The sequence below is a fragment of the Numida meleagris genome, chromosome 7 (assembly GCF_002078875.1).
Source record: "Numida meleagris isolate 19003 breed g44 Domestic line chromosome 7, NumMel1.0, whole genome shotgun sequence".
Lineage (NCBI taxonomy): Eukaryota > Metazoa > Chordata > Aves > Galliformes > Numididae > Numida > Numida meleagris.
The window spans coordinates 2,817,947-2,835,858 of record NC_034415.1 but is presented as its reverse complement, the minus strand read 5'-3'; the positions used below and the strand labels follow the sequence as shown (position 1 = coordinate 2,835,858).

The window sequence follows — 17,912 nt, the reverse complement described above, 5'->3', positions numbered from 1 at the left end:
ACAGGCAGTAGAATTTAATAGTAATACAAAATATATGTTTTTGATTTGTATAATGTTTTGTCTAGGATTGTAGTTGATACGACAGGCCATATCAATTCAGTGCTGCAACGTGTACTTGTGGTCTCTTCATTAATATGGCTAGAAATATTCAGCATTGATAAAATTTACCTTAGTGTGCAAGACCCAAAGAAAATCCAACATATTCCGTAATCTTACACAAACCCAGAGGGATTTTTGAAGTGTGAAAGATACATTAAAACAAAATGTTATATATGATTTTGAGGTCAACAGAATCTCACGCTGCACATTTTTAAAACATCCATACATGTGTTCTTTTTCTGTCTCTACAATACTGTGGGAAAGGAGTTATGACAATAAATTCAAGTTCTTTAACACATTTACTGCTTAAACGTAAGGCTACACCGTGTGTTTGAAGAGTGTCTGCTAGTTATAATTGGACCTCCATGTAACAGAGCTGCCATATACACATAAACTGAATGTGTGACCATGTGGGAAACATAGGGAACCGTAGAAACAAGATTTAGTAGCACAGATAGGAGAAGAAGCATGCAGTGTTCAAGGGTAGACGTTATTTCCACCATGAAATGACAACGAGCAATTCTGGGTACGTCTTTAGCAGTAAGATAATGGGCCCAGGCACTGACATGAAATGACACACAACAGCCTATATACGCACAGTGTGGGAGTGTTTCCTTGGACATTCTAAATGCCAGATCCCTCCTGGACACTGCTCAGACAGCTTTGGCTAGCTGGTGATAGCCAAAAGCATGCAGCAGAAATCCAAATAGGTCACTAGTGTGAGCAACCACACTTAAGCAGTGGGTAACATTCCTGACTCTGCAAGATACTTAAATGCTGAACTTATGACTGGCCTTATGGAAAAAAAAAAAAGCACTCATATCAACAAAATGTACATGCTTTTAAAATATATATATATATTTTTAACTTAGAATTCTTCTAATTTCTAGTCATCTGGATCGGCTTTTTTTGAAGTCTATAGTGAGTATCTATGTACACAAGTATATGAAACAAAACGTTTTTTGTTTTCCAAACAGCTTTTTTGAAAGTTGGCATGGGAGCCTGAAGCTAATATCTTCTTCTTCCCTTCTTTGAAGCAAATTATTTGCCAGATTTTAAACACACTTGGTCTTCGCTGTGATTCTATGATTCACTTATAAGGATATTTTCTACTTTTGTTTTTGATGCTCTTCAACTCAGCTGGTAAGACTGAGAATTGATTATCAGTAGCTTTATGAAAGCTGAAACATTGTATTATGCAACTTACTGTTACAATCACACTTCAGTGAAACCTCACTGAATTAATGGGTAAATGGCTGTCCTTGAGTTAATCCCTGAGTTACCCCTTTACTCCTGCTCCCTTCCAAGGCAGCCAGACTGCATTCAGATGGCCAAGAAAAACATCTCATAATATCCAGTAAATCAATTTACTTCAGTTTCAGTTACTTTCAATAGTGACAGCAAAATGTGAACTTCCCAAAGGGCTATTAGCAATATTTACAAAAACAGTGATAAAGTCAGTTATTCAGTCCTATTACCCCAGCCCAGTGGCTGGATCATTTACATGGCCAGAAGAATTAAGGCACCTACTGCAGAAATACCCATGTCACACCTGCGTACTTCAGCCACTGGACTGATCTTTCACCTGCTCTCCTGTCTGGACCTATGGGAAAAGCTTCCACAATATTCAATTATTTTACATAGTGACAGGATCGGGAGTGCCTCAACTTACTAAATAAGAAAACTACACAAGAAGATCTGAGTAAATTAATATTTTTTCCATATGAAATAGGATTAGCCAAATGGGGACTGTATGAAAAAATTGTTGCAGCACAGTCCAGAAGTGTAACCTTGTTAAGTTAACGTTATCTAATCATACCTGTTTAAGTGGGAGATCTTTGTGGAAATTTCAGCTGCCATACATAACAATTATTTTTTTTCCAGGAAAAACTACTCCACAAACTCAAGGACGTTAAGAATATAATGCAAAATAGCTTATTACTTAACAAATGTATTTGCTAAAGTTTCACTGTGTTGTTGTTTACACAGATACTTCTTTTATGGAAACTAGCACGCAGTACGATGTGGTGGCTTTTGGAATATGACAGTACAAAATGTATCTGTTGGTGAGACCAACCATAAGGTTGGTTAAGAATCTAAGCTATTCGAGTTATTTTTTTCTGAGAGAAAAATGCAAAAGCAGCGAGCGGGCTGTTACTTCATTGGGGAACAGGTATAGGTAAGTAACGGACCCTGAACTAGAAACTGAAAAGAAGAAAAAAGAAACAGACTGAAGCTCCCCTGTAAGAGCAATCCTAGGGAGAAAATGAAGTTTAGAAGTCCATCTGCAAACAGGGACAGAGGTAACAACAATTATCCCTAATCAGAGTCCTATTACATTCAGCTAAGAACTCTGTGCATGCATTTTATAAACAAATGGAATTATTTAAAATAATTATCTGATCAAACTCTCCCTTTAAAGGGAATGAGCCTACAACAGAAGAGTTCAGGTGGTAGCAGATGAGAAGTTTGCCGATCGCAGGTGGAAATCGTTGATACCAGTCTGTGCACAGGAGTTGAAAGCAATTGGAAGTATGAAGTTGCAGTGAACTGGAAAAATGCAAACAATTATTTCCAGGATATTGACCGAGGGCAAGTAACCTCCAAAAATGAACCATCTTGATTCATCGTGTACTACTGTGTGGCCACGCCATAAGGCTACTTCAAGTGCATTCTAGTTTTCAGGTATTCTAGTCATAGTTAATGTCCACTAAGCTGAAGAGGGTGCAAAGCACCACCTTTGGCAATATCTGTATTCCACATGAATTAGAAGAGAATACAAGAAATGTGCTTCATCAAAAAGAAACTTGGATCACTTAGGTAAGGTTGCAAAGAAAAAATAAGATAAAATGGAACAATGGGATTCTCATGTAATATCAATCATGTGGCAAATCATTTCAAACTTTCTTAAAGTCCTCCCAGCTCTATAGCCTCTTTAACCAAATATTTCCTGAAAGTGTGTCTAATATTAAAATATGACAGTATTTTTATACAGAGTATGCTTTTGGTACAATGGGTAGTAGCAAAATACCAGCAGAGGGATTGTGCTAATATTTCAGTATTAAGTGATCTCCTCCAACAGAGAACAAACAAAAAGAATCTCAACACAATCATGTTGTAAGGTGGGCAAACAATCAAACTCAGATTTTCTTTTTCTTAAGAGTGGACTTTGTTCAGTTAACAGAAAGCAAGTACCTAGAGACTGCCATGGTAACTTGCAGCACAGGAGGAGAAGAGTGCTGCTATGCCAGCCTCATGCAAAGCTGAGCCAGCTGCCCAGCCTTCCCACCACACTGCAGCTGTGTCCAGCCCTAACAGAGGGCAACACCTGGAGTTCTGGAAAGCCATTTCTGCTAGCTGTTTTCAGTCCTGGGTTCACACTTCATAGTTCAGATAGGGCTAAAGGTATTTCTTTCATTTACGAATATTAACAAAATAATTAAAAGAACTATTCATTTTCCCCTAGTCCGTAGGTGTCGTTTTCCAATAATAATCATGCTCTGTAATAGCATAATGCTGTTATGCTATAGTTCTGCTATCAATATTTTCCAAGGATTTATATATATTTAGTTAGGCTCACATGGGCTTGCAGTAGAAATTTCCATAGCTAAACGGATACTACGGTTTATAGTTGCTTATACATTATTTCCAATGTGAGACCAGCCCATGCTTCTTCCACAGAAGGTAACGTTATAAAGTTTAGGAAAGCAAGTCAAACAGAAGTTTGAACTAGAGGCGGCAAAAGTTTTAACCCAGAGCGTGGTCCAAAGAGCGGCACAGAGAATGTTTTATTTTTGTTAGCCATCACTACCCTAACTAAATAAACAGCCGATAAAGCAGAAAGATTGTGGGCTTTGTTCCCGCTCCAGTAGAAAATAAAATGGAGGTATATTATCTACTTTTTCTAAGGTCCTCAAAGAATGCTGTCATCATAAACTATGCATACAGAATATACTTATAGTATAATTAATACTTTAAATATAAAGCCATGCTTTGACAGACATAGCACCTCTCCGTTATGTTAAACTAATACAACATACAGTGCTATCGATTCCAATCAACACCATTTATTTTTGTGACTATCGTAAGATGTCGTTCACCATTTCTTCAGTGAGTAGACATGATTGGTGTCATTACCTCACTGTATACCGCATTCTCATAAACAAAGATAAGGACAAATTTTGCATCCGTGTGAGCTAGTGAACAATGAACGCCTATTTTTTTTAAGTTAGGAAAGCAGCTGCAATTGCAAGAGTGTAGACCAACATTAAAATCAAAGTTTCCGGCTGCTGAGCTCAAGCGTGACTCATTCTGGCAATAGGAGCGTATTGAATTCAAATCAGTTCAGCATACCATTACAGATAAGCAGACATTTCTGTTTTTCTGCCATTTAACCGTAGTGAGTTACTACTGCGAGGCGGATGGCACACGGTTCTCCAGGACGGGGCGCGCTAATTGCTCCCTGGCACGCCAGGGCGCGTGGTCACCTAGCGGCATCGCGATGTTGGCCATCGCGAATACTCCTTAGCGCTTGGAAACGAAGCACACGCCGGCGTGCGATCCGTTTGTTCCTTTTAAGGCATTATCTGACTCGCCTAGTAATTAAAGCTGCTGACAATCCTCGAAGCAGCTCGTACCGAAATTAAGGGAACGGCCGCCCCAGCCTGAGATCGCAGCGCGGAAGGAGAACGCCGGGCAAGAGGCGCGTGTCGAACAACGGCGCCGCGCAGAGCCCCGCGCTGCAAGCGCCGCTCCCGGGGCAGCCAAAGCGCGGCGCGGCGCGCGTTCCCCCCGCAGCCGGCCCGCTCCTCCGGCCCCGTTTCTTCCCCGGGAAAGTTTGGACGCGCGCGGAGCCCCGGGAGCGCGGCCGCGCCCCGCCGGCCCGGCCCGGCCCTCCGTCCCTCCGCCGCCCCGCTCACCTGTCGTCGCTCTGCCAGCCCTGGTCACCCAGCAGCAGATCCCGAAAGCGGTACCGCGGCGGCAGCGGGGGCACCTCGCTGTCCAAGTCCACCATCCCGCCCGGAGGAGGCGGACCGCCCCGCGGAGCGCCGATCGATCGACCCCGAACGCCGGCCCGCGGCGCCGGGGCCGGGTTGCGGCGAGCTGTCCCCCGCCGCCTCCGGACGCCCGAGGCGGGCGCCTGAGGTGCGCGCCGCGCCCTGCACGCGCCGCGGGGCCGTTAACGGCCGCCGGGTTGAAAGTTCCGCCTCGCGCCGCGGGGGAGACAGGGGGCGGCGGCGGCGGCGCGCGCCCACCCACAGCACGCGAGAGCGCGCACCGCCCGCCCGCCGCGGTTGACGGCAACGAGCGGTCCAGCGCCGCGCAAACGTCGTTCGGAGCCGCCGCGGGCCGGCCGGCAGATGGGGTGGGCGTTGGTTAGCGTACTCCGGTGACGGTGCGGGAACCTCTGCCTGCTGGCCGATGGAAGGGCCGCCGGCAGCGTGCCGAGCGGGGGGCCGCTCGCCCCCGGGCTGCGGGAGATGCCGGGTGGCGCCGCGCCGCGCCTGTGCCGGGCTCGCCCAGCGGGCGGGCGCCCTCGTGGCCCGGGCGTTGCTCGGCGCCTGCACGGACAGCTGCCGCGTTTGGTACCAGCTGAGGCTGCCTCAGAAGTACCTTTCCGTAGGCCCCGAACACTGAAATAAAGGTTAAGCGTTTGATCTCTGGGAGCTGCGTTTTGATAGGTCGCTCTTTCTCTTTCTTTCATTTCATTCTTTTCTCACGTCCTCGATCTTTAAGGATCCTGTGTGCAGACCCCACGTTACTGCACGCCTGCTTGGTTCTGCCATAGCTTGGTCTCCTGCTCCTCTTTGCTCAGTCAGGTGCACCTGGCTGGCAGGCAGGTAGGCTCGGAGGGCTTCATCAGACTGGTGCTCAGACACAGGTGGATCTCCACAGGGCTCCATTTTAGGGCCAGTCTTCTTTAATGTTTTCATCAATGTGAAGGATGCTAAATTGGGAGCAGCTGTTGAGTCCTTCAGGTGGAGAGAGGCCTTGCAAAGAGAGCATGACAAACCAGACAGCTCAGTAATCACCAACTTCATGAAGTTTAACAGGGGCGAGCGCTGCACTTGGTACAAGACAACGCTGAGTACGTATACAGGCTGGGGAATGAGAGGCTGGAGAGCAGCTCCAAAGAAAGAGACCTGCAGTTCTGGCTGGTGTCACGATGGATCTGAGCCAGCAGTGTGCTCCGATGGCCAAAGGGCTGACTGTGCCCTGGGGAGCACCAGGCCCAGCACTGCCACCGGTGAGGGAAGGGGCTGTCCTGCTGTGCTCCGTGTGGCCTCACCTCAAGCACTGGCTGCAGTCTGGGAACCACAATGTAAAAAGGACATAATATTAGAGAGCATCCAAAGGAGGGCTACGAATAAGGTGAAGGTTATGGAGCACGAGGTATATGAGGAGCAGCTGAGGCCCCTGGCTTTGCTCAGCTCAGAGCAGAAGCTGAGGAGAGGTCTCGTGGCAGCCTAGAGCTCCCTATAGGGAGTGGAGGGGCAGCACTGAGCTCTGCTCTCTGGTGACAGTGACAGGGACAGAGGAAATGGCACGGAGCTGTGTCAGGGAAGGATCAGGTGAGGGTTAGGGAAAGGTTCTGCCCCAGAGAGCGGTGGGCATGGAGCAGGCTGCCCGGGGCGGTGGGCACAGCCCCAAGTGCCGGAGTTCAAGGAGCATTTGGACACTGCTCACAGATACGTGGACTGCTGTGCAGGCAGTTCCGTTTGGAACTGGGAGTTGGACTCAGTGATCCTTGTGTGTCCCTTCTGAGTTTGGCTGTTCTATGGTACTGTGATACGTGGCTGATGCTGTTTTGTGTCAGTTCCTCTGAAATCTCGGGTGCAGACATGATAAGACATTGATTGGTTTGCACTGTTTATAATTTGAGTTTTTGCTTTGAATATCAGGAGTGGTGGCACACCCCATAAATATCTTGGGAAGCTGGGTTGTTTAGATGCGCAGCTGTGCAGCTGACATGACTGACTCCCAACAGAAGGGGCCCACCTACCCATGAGTTTGACCTTGTCAATCTACAAAACGAAGACTGAAACCTCTCAAGCTGATGAACTCGTTTCATACTTCCGGTGTAATCCCTTCACAGGGATACTCAGGAAGTAGCTGAGGTTCTTCAGTAGTGCCTGGTATCCGCTAAACCATTTTAAAATGATTTCCTTTTATTACCTAGACCTTAACTTGATAGGCCTTACAAATAGGCAGATAGGCAGAGCTATCAAAGGGGTCGTATGTACTTTTATTATTTCCCTGGTTTCTTATTCCCACCCCCAGAGAGCCTGGAAGCAGCTGAAAAATAACCTTTTTTTTTTTTTTTTTTCCCCTCCTTTTCTGGGTTAGTTTTCATTTCCTTAAGTTTCCTAAACCCGAGTTCAACATATGTGCTGGTAAAAGAATTGATGCAGCTACTGTTCTGCGGTAGTGAGGCAGCATAACCAACCATAAGGTAGGGAAGACCTACTTCTTTCAGCAAGAGAGTTGTGTGAGTCTAAAGTACAGTTTCGTTTTCTGCGGAAACCAGCATCAACCAAATGCTTCTTACTTATATGTGTTCTTTTGCACCTTTCTTTGCCATTGTTTTGTGTAGTTTTTCAGTGTAGTCTTCCAGTTATTCTTTCAGAATTTGGCTACACGGTGACTGTAGAATTGTAGAATTTTGCTTTTTCTTTCCTTTTTTTCTTTTTTCCCTTCTCATGTAAGCTAAAAGCTTGGTTTCAAATTGAGTTGGTTCCGCTCTGAAAACATTTCTATCCTGTAGCTCCTCCCTGTAGCAGTCTATCTTACCTTCCTCATCATCTCACCTTTCGTTGTTGTTGTTCAGGTCTCTTACTTCCACCTGCAGGTTGAGTCAAGATTAAATATACAAATCCAGTCCTACTCGTGTTTTTTTTTTCCAAGCAAAATACTTCTCTATGTTGGTGACTGTTCTGAGTGACATCAGTCTGTGACATTTGAGTGTTGCATTTGTTGAACTCCAGGAAGTTTCAAACATTAGTCTTAAACCAGATTATGCTCCTTTAAAGCCTCTGAGTGGTGCAAGGAAAACCGAAGCCTAAAGATTAACTCTGTAGTCAGTGACTGAAACTGGGAGATGCTCTTGGAAATGCTTTGATTTCTTAGTGGCTGATGAAGTATATATTACCAATAAGAAGACCTGTTTGAATTCCCTGTCCAAATGGAAATAGAAATCTAAAAAAAACTATTTGCTTATAATCACTAAAATCTAGATTGTCATATGTACCATAGTCATACTTGGTATCTAATACCATTGTTTACCAGCTTTGGTAAACAGAAATTCCTTTATGAAAATGAAGTCATACACAGTGTGACAGTGGTGCGGTTTTTAAGTGTGGCTTTCGGAGCCTGTTGCATTCAGAGTTTACTTTGTGCTTCTCATAAGCATGTGTTAGATAAAGCAAAATAGATGCAGATACGTGGCGAAAGTTCAAAGGTAAGTTATTCTCTGCTTTGGCTGGTATGAAAAAATAAATAATGAATTACCCTGCTGTCACATTCTTTCTGGTTTTACTGTGCTGCATTCAGAAGTTAGAGCTCTCTAAAACTTCAAAAAAAAAAAAAAAGTACAGTCTTTCTCCATTAAAATATTTGTTATGTGCAGCTGCTTTTTTCTTTCTCAGCTGTTTCTACAGTTGAACAAGATGTCTCTTCTTAGAAAACACTGTTTCTTCACTCTGCCCCAGTATCTTTTCATCCTGCCTAACTTCCTTGTTCTCTGTCTTTGTTCCTTCACTAGAGGCAGGGGGGAATCTGTCTGTTATAATGATTTGCTACAAAAGTGAAATGAGGTTTAGGCTAGCTACAGCCCTTTTCTGAAGTCTAGAAATCATACGTCAAATGAGAAATTGATGGTGTATCTACTGTTTCTTCTAACTGCCTCATTAATTTTTCCAACCAAATTGATTACTCTAGCATTTGTTTTCATACTTGAGGAGCTAAGTAGCCATAGAAGCTGTAGCACTTCTGCCGTGGAAATGCATTTCAAAATGGCATTAGCTGACCCGGTAAACTAGCAATTGGGTTAATAGTTGAGCAGAGTAAACAGAAAGGAAACTCATAACTGAAACTATAGTTGTGCAATCTATAAAGCAGCTTAATTTTATTCTCCTAAGTCATATAAACGGTTTGCATTATAAAAGAACTGTTTTCTTTCATGTCTTACAGCGTGTGACCTGGTCTCTCTGCAATGCTCTTAGGTGCATAAAATTGGGCAGAAATGGGATTTGAGTTAGCTGAATTCCATGTTTTGATTAGTGACACAAAACACTGAGGGGATGTCTTCAAGCTGAAGAGACACTGAGTCTTTTGCTCGGAGGCAAACACTCTTATACACAAGATGTTGTACTGGGTCACTACACTTAAGCTAAGATTTCCTTCTGCAATGCTTACGTGTTAAAGAAAAGCTGTGAGCTGCTCTCAGTTCTTTCAGGGAACAAATGTAGGTTCATACTCTCAAGGAATTATTTTGGCCCTGAGGAGTGTCAGAAGCATCTGTGGCACTGACTTGAGGACTGAAAATAGACTGAATGAACGTGTCTTTAAAAAATAAAATAAAATAAAAATTAACTGGCTGGATACAGGAGAGTAACTTTTCCCAAGCACTTAACTCTGGAGTTTATGGGAGGCAGAGGGAGAAAGAACTGTGTTCCTGAGTGTTTTGCTAGTGATTATGTAGAAATCTTGGATCTTGCTGAGGTACCGAAAGGATAAATAAAGAGTTTAAGCTCCTCTTTATGTTACTCATACTTTTGGTGGAGTATAGGTAAAACATAGGCTGGAACAATGCAAGTCACTAGGTTGATCTGAAAGTAATGCCTCCTATTTATTTCCATGGAAACTACAAGTAATACAAAGAGCACAATAGTACTGTTTGATTGATCAAATTCTCAGCTATAAAACATTACTTTTCAGGATAGTCATCACCATTCCCTATGCATTTTCTTTGGTGGTGAATAAGAGTCTGTATGCTGCACTTGCAAAAATCTGCACAAGCGGAGGTGACCCACTGTTTCGGCTGCTATGACAGTGTTAGGAACAGTAATAACAGTGTTATGACAGCTAGGAAAATGTTGCCCATGCGGTCCCTCTTTCATTGACTTTCATTGACCTGATCAGATGGAAGTCAGAAGGTGCCAAATCTGGACTTCATGGTGGGTTTAGTAAAACAGCCCAGCCAAGATTTACAATGTGCTCTATGGTCTTCAAACTGATATGGGGCTTGGCATTATCACATTGCAAGAGAAAGGTTGTTTTCTCTGGCCTGACTTAAGCTTGTTGACTGCAATTTTTACTAAATGTCTAAAAAGCATATATATCACCACTGTAATACTTAGTGATGGATGTAGCTCAGGGCAGAATGCCTTAAGTGGATTCTTATTGTGTAGCAAGAGGATAAAATGACTTTTAAATGTTGGTTGAAGCCTTGTATTTTCCCTTTACCCAATACTTGTTCTTCTTGTGGTTGGTGGAAAGCAAATGACACGTTACTGAGCACTGTACCAGTTATATGGCCGACAGTACTCTGAGACTGTAATTTTAGATCAAGTTAGATCTGGTTCTTGCACATTTATTTCATATAATCTAGCATGAATTCCTTCTTGGGCCCGTCATTTTACCTGCGAGTTGCTGTTCAGGTAAAGGCAGCATAGAATCATAGAATCGCTCAGGTTGGAAAAGACCTTCAAGATCATCAAGTCCAACCACAACCTAACCATACTACCCTAATTCTAACAAGCCACAACTAGATCGTGTCCCTGAGCACCACATCCAAACGGTTTTTAAACACATTCAGGAATGGTGACTCAACCACCTCCCTGGGGAGCCTGTTCCGGTGCTTAACAACCCTTTCCGTTAAGTAGTTTTTCCTAAGCACTGATTTCCTTCCCCAGTTTTGCCACCATAACATCATGTCTGTTAGTTAAAAGATCAACTACTTATTTCCACTTCATTTCCAAGGACTGCCTGGACCATTCCTTATTCAATTCTGTCATTTTCCATTCCAGTATTTACTTCTGTCTTGCATTTTTCCCTAACAATAGCCTTTGTTCCCATACATTATAATTTGAAAGCATCATCATTTTCTAACTACTCCTTTCTGCAAAGTACCTCAGCAACACCACTCTGATCTCTTTCACATTGTTTTCTCAAAAAGAAATTGATGATAAGTTAGGTCACCGCGAGCGTATTGGTTTCATCTCTTTTGTTTCTTTGTTTAAATGTACATTTGTTATGTTTTATTAGTTTCTTAGCTGTTAGATGTAAGGTCCATTTATGGCTTATTCTAAATCTTACGGTATGGAGGATGAGCAGGAAGACAGTCTATGTACGTAGCTTTTATAATCCTTATGTTGTACAGTAAGTTTCTACATTTTTATACAATAAATATGCCTGTGACACGTCTTTGCTAGGTTGCTGGCTTGTATGCTGGACAAACAAATGGGAATAGCTGCTGATAGTTCTTACTGTCCTTCAAGAAGGCACAGCCATTTGGGGAATATTACTAATATAACATGAAGCTTTACAAAATCTGTTAATCATAACTACAGGCAGCAGCATAAGCTCCAGACTATTCCAGGAGGTTATTTAAAAAAAAAAAAAGGTATTTATTTCTAGACAAACCTGACTATTCTTACATATCTTTGAAGTTTTACTGATCCTGTTTACTTTTTTTTGTGTATTTTGCATGTTAAATTTGCCTGTATCTTCTTTTTACTATCTGATACACTTAATAGAGTACAATGCTGCAATGTGTGTGATACAAAAACTACAAGGAAAACGTTTATTTAAACTTCATAGAAAAAGTGTTCTTGGAGTCCTCCTGTTTTTCCACATTTTTAAAATGTTTGTGAAGTACACAGACTGTTCTGAAGGAAAGGAAGGTTTGATAGTGATTCAGAAACAGTAACAGACTGAAATAGCCCTAAGTGAGAACAGAGTTTTAAGGTCACTGTAAGCTAGGGTAGAAGGAGAAAACGGAGAAATTTTAAATTTGATAATTCCTCTGAAAGGATCAATTAGGTGGAGAAAGTTCTGGTTTTGTTGTTTCGGTTTTTATTGTCTAATAAAACTGAAGGTAGAAGGCATGTTCTCCATAGCTCATTGAGTATGGCTCTGTCTCAGATACATGAATCTGAGATATACTTTGCATGCATGATGCAAGCAAGGTCCTTGTAAGGCTGTTTCAGGCACCATTCTCAATATGACCTGATCTTTGTTTTCATCATAGCACATATCCAAAAAGAAGGTGTATCCATTTCAGGGCTAACCCTGGCCCTTGTACACCGGTGTTCTGACATCTGTGTTGACTGGTAAAGCAACTGTGAGAATTAGAGGAGTGGCAGCACTGCAGCAATGTAAAGCAATGTGGGAGGAAATGGTGATAACCTCTGAACTGCCTTCCAGTAAATCTCCACTTGGCTGTGGGTAAGAGGACTTCGTTTAAAACTAAAGGTAGTGGCAGCAGCTTTTATATTTATATATAGACCTGTTTTTGCGTGTGTGTGTGAAGAACATTTTTTTTAAAAATAATTTTCTCTTTTCTTTTGACTACAGAATTTCAAACTAGGAGAATGAGATGGTACTTAAGAGTAATCCAAAATGTGGTGCAAACTGTACAGTGTGGTAATAGTCCTAACCCTAAAAATTCTATTCATGCATGCAAAGTTACGTGCATCCACCCACAAAGAGTTACGTGCAGAGCCCTCCTCTCCCATACCTCCAGTTGGAGATGTGGGGACTTAATGTGCACCTGTGTGTGCACGTGACTTTGTGTGGTACTTACTTGACAGTATGTGTATTAGTAGATTTTAACAAGCAGTACAGGCGCATGTTAAGACCCCACATCTCCAACAGGATGTACGTGAGAGAGGAACTGTGCATATATTTCTGTGGGTGGCAGATGGCAACAACTCTCTGCTTGAACATAAATTTGGGGGATTAGCGATGAAAAGACCTAAATTTGTTAGGTGTTTGTTAGTATTTTTTCTGTTAAGCGTCTTATCTGTGGTATTGATGACGCTGATCCTGAATGTATAGCTCACTTATTGCTAGTTAATTATGTGCTATTAATAAATCAATAAACAATTTTCATTATTATTAGGTTTAAGCTCAGTGAACTGGGCATGTTTTCCCTTTTACACCAACATGTTGTAATTGTAGATATTACATGATATGTAATGTCATTATGAATTGGAGTTTTCTGCCAGTGGGAGAGACAACTGCTAACAACAGCAAGATAATTTCACTATTAAGGGCTCTTTTGTGAAGATTTTTGAGCAAAATAATGACTCCTTCTAGAGTGCTGCAGGCTTTAATTATATAATTAGAATTGGGTGATATAGCAAGCATGCTGTCAGAACATGCTGACATTATACTGGTCAGAAGTGCTATTCCAGCAGTGACTAAACTAAGGTCCTATTACTGAACATTGCAAGTTCCCTGCTGGAAGACTGACTTTCTCAGGTCTGTTCTTTCAAAACAAATCAGGTTTGTACAAACATGCTGACATGTAGTTTTAATTCCCCAAACTGAGTAGGGAATAAATACAGTCTTGACTAACTTGGTCTGTGAAGGAGTTTTGGACAAAATTGCTTCCTGAGGTCTCTTCTAGCCTGAATTTTCCTATAATCCTTTATCTAGACATGAGCTTTTGCTACTACAGGGAGCACGTGGTAAGATCTTGGCTATCTGCCCATAACCACGAGAATACTTGAGCACAGTTATATAAGTTCTCCTAGCAATAGCTTTTCTTCTAGAGGTAAAATCCAGCTGCCTTTGATTGCCTAAATACTTGGATGTTTCTGCCTTTGTTATCAACAGGAGGTAAGTGTACTTTACAGATGGCTTCTCTCTGCCATACAGGTCCTCTTGTTACTTCTTGCTTAGTGTGTTTGCTTATTCAATTCTAATTTCTTAGAGGCCAGAGATGACTCTGTAAGTCAGATATGGTAAAATAAATTGTTTTTAAATCAATGATAGATGTGATGTGGAGGAGGTATGGAAAGGAAAAAGGATTAAGTTCCTGAGTTTTATTTCCATTTGGTTAGGATAAGATTAGTCAGTAACTTAAAAGATCATGAGCACGAGACTGGAAAGAATTGAGTCTCATTCCCTGCTTTGTGATCAGGTGTTGTTTCTTTTGCCTACATCATTTTCACATGAAAATATCTCTTCAGAGACTCACTTCTTAGGTGATTCTTCAGATTTTCAGTTTAAATGTATTTGTAGCAAGTTTATACCTTTCTTTTATGATCTGATTTTATCTTTCAGCTTAAATATTTTAACATCCACAGTGTTCATAGAGAGCAGTTGACAAATTTATGGTAAATTTTCAGTTCAGTTCCAAGTTCAGTTCAGCTCTAGCTCAAAGTATCCTTGTCTGACTGTGGTTCATGCTCATAATGTTTTAGCTAGTAACCCGAAAGCAATAAGATTGGTGCAGAGAAGACAAATGGGACTGTCCTGGTGCAATTAAGAGCTCTGCTGTCTGCAGGACATGGTTCTGTATCACAAAAGAACAGGAATTAGAGATTTGCTCAGTGCCATCCTGCGAGAGGTTGTTTGATAGACTTCAACTTCGGTGCAAAAAAATTTATCTTGACTGATCAAATATGTACTAATAGGTGCAAAATTTATTCAGAGCGCTCATCACAGAGACATGGAGCAGGGCAAGAGTTCATCTTCCACTTATGAGTCATTTGGCAAGAGAAAGAGGGGAGGGAAAGGAAAGAGATGTTTTACTGTCTGGCAGATTTCTTGTAGGTGAAACAGCTGGAAGCTAGTTTTCACTAAGACTATTCCTTTGAAGCGGTAACTGCAAACACAGTCTAAAAAGGTAAAAACAAATAAATAAACCTACTCCAGCCATATTTTTAGAAGGAAAAAAATTCACTGATTTGGAATTCAGGTTTGATATGAGATCTGCCTTCTAAACGTACTCATTTTTAACCTACATCAGTAGGCTAACTAAGTCAGTGATCTTAAGGGTATCTTATGTGCTCTTTTGGGAGCATATAGAAGATCAACCTGTGTATTTTGCATGAGTCAGATGCCACTACTACAGAATATGAGGTCAGCTGTTTTGTATCCATCTTCTGAGAACATTTTATACTCCAACATTTTTTCCCAAATTCTCAAATGTCAAATAATTCTCCTTATATCATCTAAATTTCCACTGCAGCATGCTTCTAAAGCCAAGGCATTTTAAGGAAGATATTACTAAGACTGTTGCTAATGTGAATTCATGAAGATTTCCTCTGTTAGCCCAGTTTGCCACATAGTTTCTCCTTTTTTGCAGTTTGTATTATTTTTCTTTGGACAGTTTCTCATTCTTATTGCAATTATTATATTAATTCACATCTTCTACATCTTATAATTTCTCATGTGATGCTGAAGCACAAATAATCAGGATTATTTGGTTAAGTACGTTTCCTTTCCTCTGAGTGGCTGGCTATTTTATGCATGAACCAATGGGTTAGTAAATCACTTTGTATTTTTGTCTGCTTTCTATTTCCTTTCTATTTCAATTATTTTCAACATAGATCTTAAATGATATGTGTGTAGTGGAGAAGCTTATTTTTACCTCCATTTAATGTGAATTTGATTTTTTGACAAAGCATATAAAACACCGGAAATAAAACAAATATATTTGTACAACTACTTTTGGATAGTAAAAGAAAGTTTAGCTGAGCATTGAAGGGATTAATATTATAAAAAACAAAAAGGCATGATGTAAGAATAAGCAGACTGCAGGGAGCGACAATGTAACCCCAATTTGCTAGACATTTATTTATTTATTTAGCAAAGTTCGGAGAGGAAAAAAAAAAAAACAACTAGTGTGTGTTGCAAGAGGATTAGGGGAAGTGACTGCTGAAATCACTCAGTATAAATGGGGCAAGGTCAGTCCCTGGAGGCATTCTGTGAGTAAAGTTGGAGTGCATATAACACAGTTTAATCAAAAAAGTTGGCTACAATACTAAATACACTTACTTCTGAGTTCCTGAATCACTAGTATGCCTTTCCTGGGCTATGCAGCTCTCCTGTTATGTTGGATGTATTGTACTGCAGAGAGAGGTAAGCATTAATCTGAAAAAAAAAAACAAAAAACCAAGAACAAAGTGTATGGAAAGACAGTTAATAAAACAATCTGTAAACCAATTGCTTGAACTGAAGCCTATTTTAATGAAGTTCTGACAACGATAATTGAGATTTCTTCTGGTAGTATTTAGCATCTTCAGTATTTAGTATCTTGTCGTGGGTATTAATTCATCTGTTTGTTGGATAACTACTGCTATTACTAAACTGTTGCACAACTTTTTCTAATGTTTATTACCGCTATAAACTACAGTTAGACAAATTAGTTGTTATTTGTTGTTTGTTAATTATTCTAAAATATAAAACTTATAAAGAGTTGGTAGGTTAAAATAGATGATATTCCATAAATATGTATTTCTGTCTGTCTGAAACAGTCTGCGAGATAATCTGAGAAAAAGAAATTATTACTAGACTGACTGAAAAGCTTACAAAATATCTGTTAAATGACAGGTGTGGTCTGTGATATTTTTCATCCGTTAAATAAGGTAAATGTATGCAGATACACTTAGGGAATTGTTTAAAGAGGTAGCTTTTACTTTGGGTATCTTTCCAGAAGGCTGCATTGATGTTTTCTGCTTTACCATTGAATTTATTGTCAGTGATATTGTATTCATATTGTTTAATATCCACTTAGTAATTTGTTTTGCTTTGTCTGTTTGTTTGTTTTCTTTTACAAAGACTGGGGAAAAGGCACCATGTGGTTTTGAGCTAGTATGTCTTAGCTCAGTTCAGGTTGTTCTTAACTTTGGGTGAAGATTATGAAGACTTTATTAATCAAAACAATATGATGTCTTTTACTTTGAAAACTGAAAAAAAATCAGGATGTGATTGAAATTTAGTATATTTTTAATACATACTTATAGTATATACATACTGCTCCAAAGCAACTACAAAAGCCTGTTTTGTTTGCAAAGTACTCCAGAAAGATTCTGGAATTGGAAAAGGGAGTTCGCCTGAATTTGCACTTCCTTTTCACAATGCTTTCTTCAGCTCAAAGAGTTTGAAGAGGAATGGCAGTGTAGCAGTATTTGCTTTCTCTGGGGCATCTATTACGATGTGTCCTTCAGGTTTCTTATTTCAGTCTTCATACTGGAAGACTGCGTGAGTTGTTGGGGAGCTAGACTGTTGCACAAGGGCCTGAGTACTTCTACCTGAATTTGCAGTTTGTGCTTGGCTTTCTGGAAGTTTCTACCAGTGTAATAATGGTGAGAAAGTAATTTGAGCTATTTTTAATCAAGATCAAATCATACGTGTTTAACAAATGATTAATTCCAGCTGTTCTGGTTTCCCACTGAAGGATTTGAAGGAATAAATTTAAGCCATACATACTAATATAAAAATAAATCCCAGTACTGGTGAGTACACAGATCAAAGTGCATGATGTAATTAATACAGTTTTGAAGTACATCTTGCCAGGGGATTTCTTTTTCTCAAACTACTAAGAAACCACATTAACAAAGAGTATAATTAACTGTAGTCAGAAATACATATGCATATTACCGCACTTGACAGTAACACTTGCTGTCACATACGCTGATATCAGAGCAGTGGTAGTGAAGAACAATCAGAGAGTTGAAAAGAAATCCGGAGAGAAACATAATGGTAATGGTTAAGAGACTGTCAGGAGATCTTTTTTGTCTTGTTTTGTCTGTTTTTTTTTTTCCCGTAAACAAGGAGATGTAAGGAATCCCCACCCT

General features: G+C 40.8%; 3 protein-coding genes across 5 annotated transcripts in view; 1 reads left to right on the top strand and 2 right to left on the bottom strand.

The window, feature by feature from the left end:
• Positions 1-5,251, bottom strand: part of KCNT2 (potassium sodium-activated channel subfamily T member 2) — a gene marked incomplete in the record, with an annotated part of 121,230 nt that extends 115,979 nt beyond the window's left edge. The window contains 1 exon segment of the mRNA XM_021404158.1: positions 5,019-5,251. Coding sequence (XP_021259833.1) covers positions 5,019-5,113 — 95 coding nt within the window.
• CFH (complement factor H) overlaps positions 6,063-17,912 on the top strand; it is a 44,474-nt gene continuing 32,624 nt past the window's right edge. Inside the window, exon 1 of one of the 3 annotated variants that reach the window (XM_021404156.1) lies at positions 6,063-6,187. In XM_021404156.1, coding sequence (XP_021259831.1) covers positions 6,139-6,187 — 49 coding nt within the window. In that variant the 5' untranslated portion in view covers positions 6,063-6,138. Of the gene's footprint in view, positions 6,188-13,878; positions 13,945-15,979; positions 16,195-17,912 lie in introns of those variants that run through there. The other 2 variants (XM_021404155.1, XM_021404154.1) reach the window with 2 other exon arrangements.
• The window catches only part of LOC110402272 (coagulation factor XIII B chain-like), a 45,279-nt gene continuing 43,571 nt past the window's right edge, over positions 16,205-17,912 (bottom strand). The window contains exon 12 of the transcript XR_002441020.1: positions 16,205-17,910. The gene's annotated coding sequence lies outside the window, so the exon portion shown is untranslated. The remainder of the gene's footprint in view (positions 17,911-17,912) is intronic.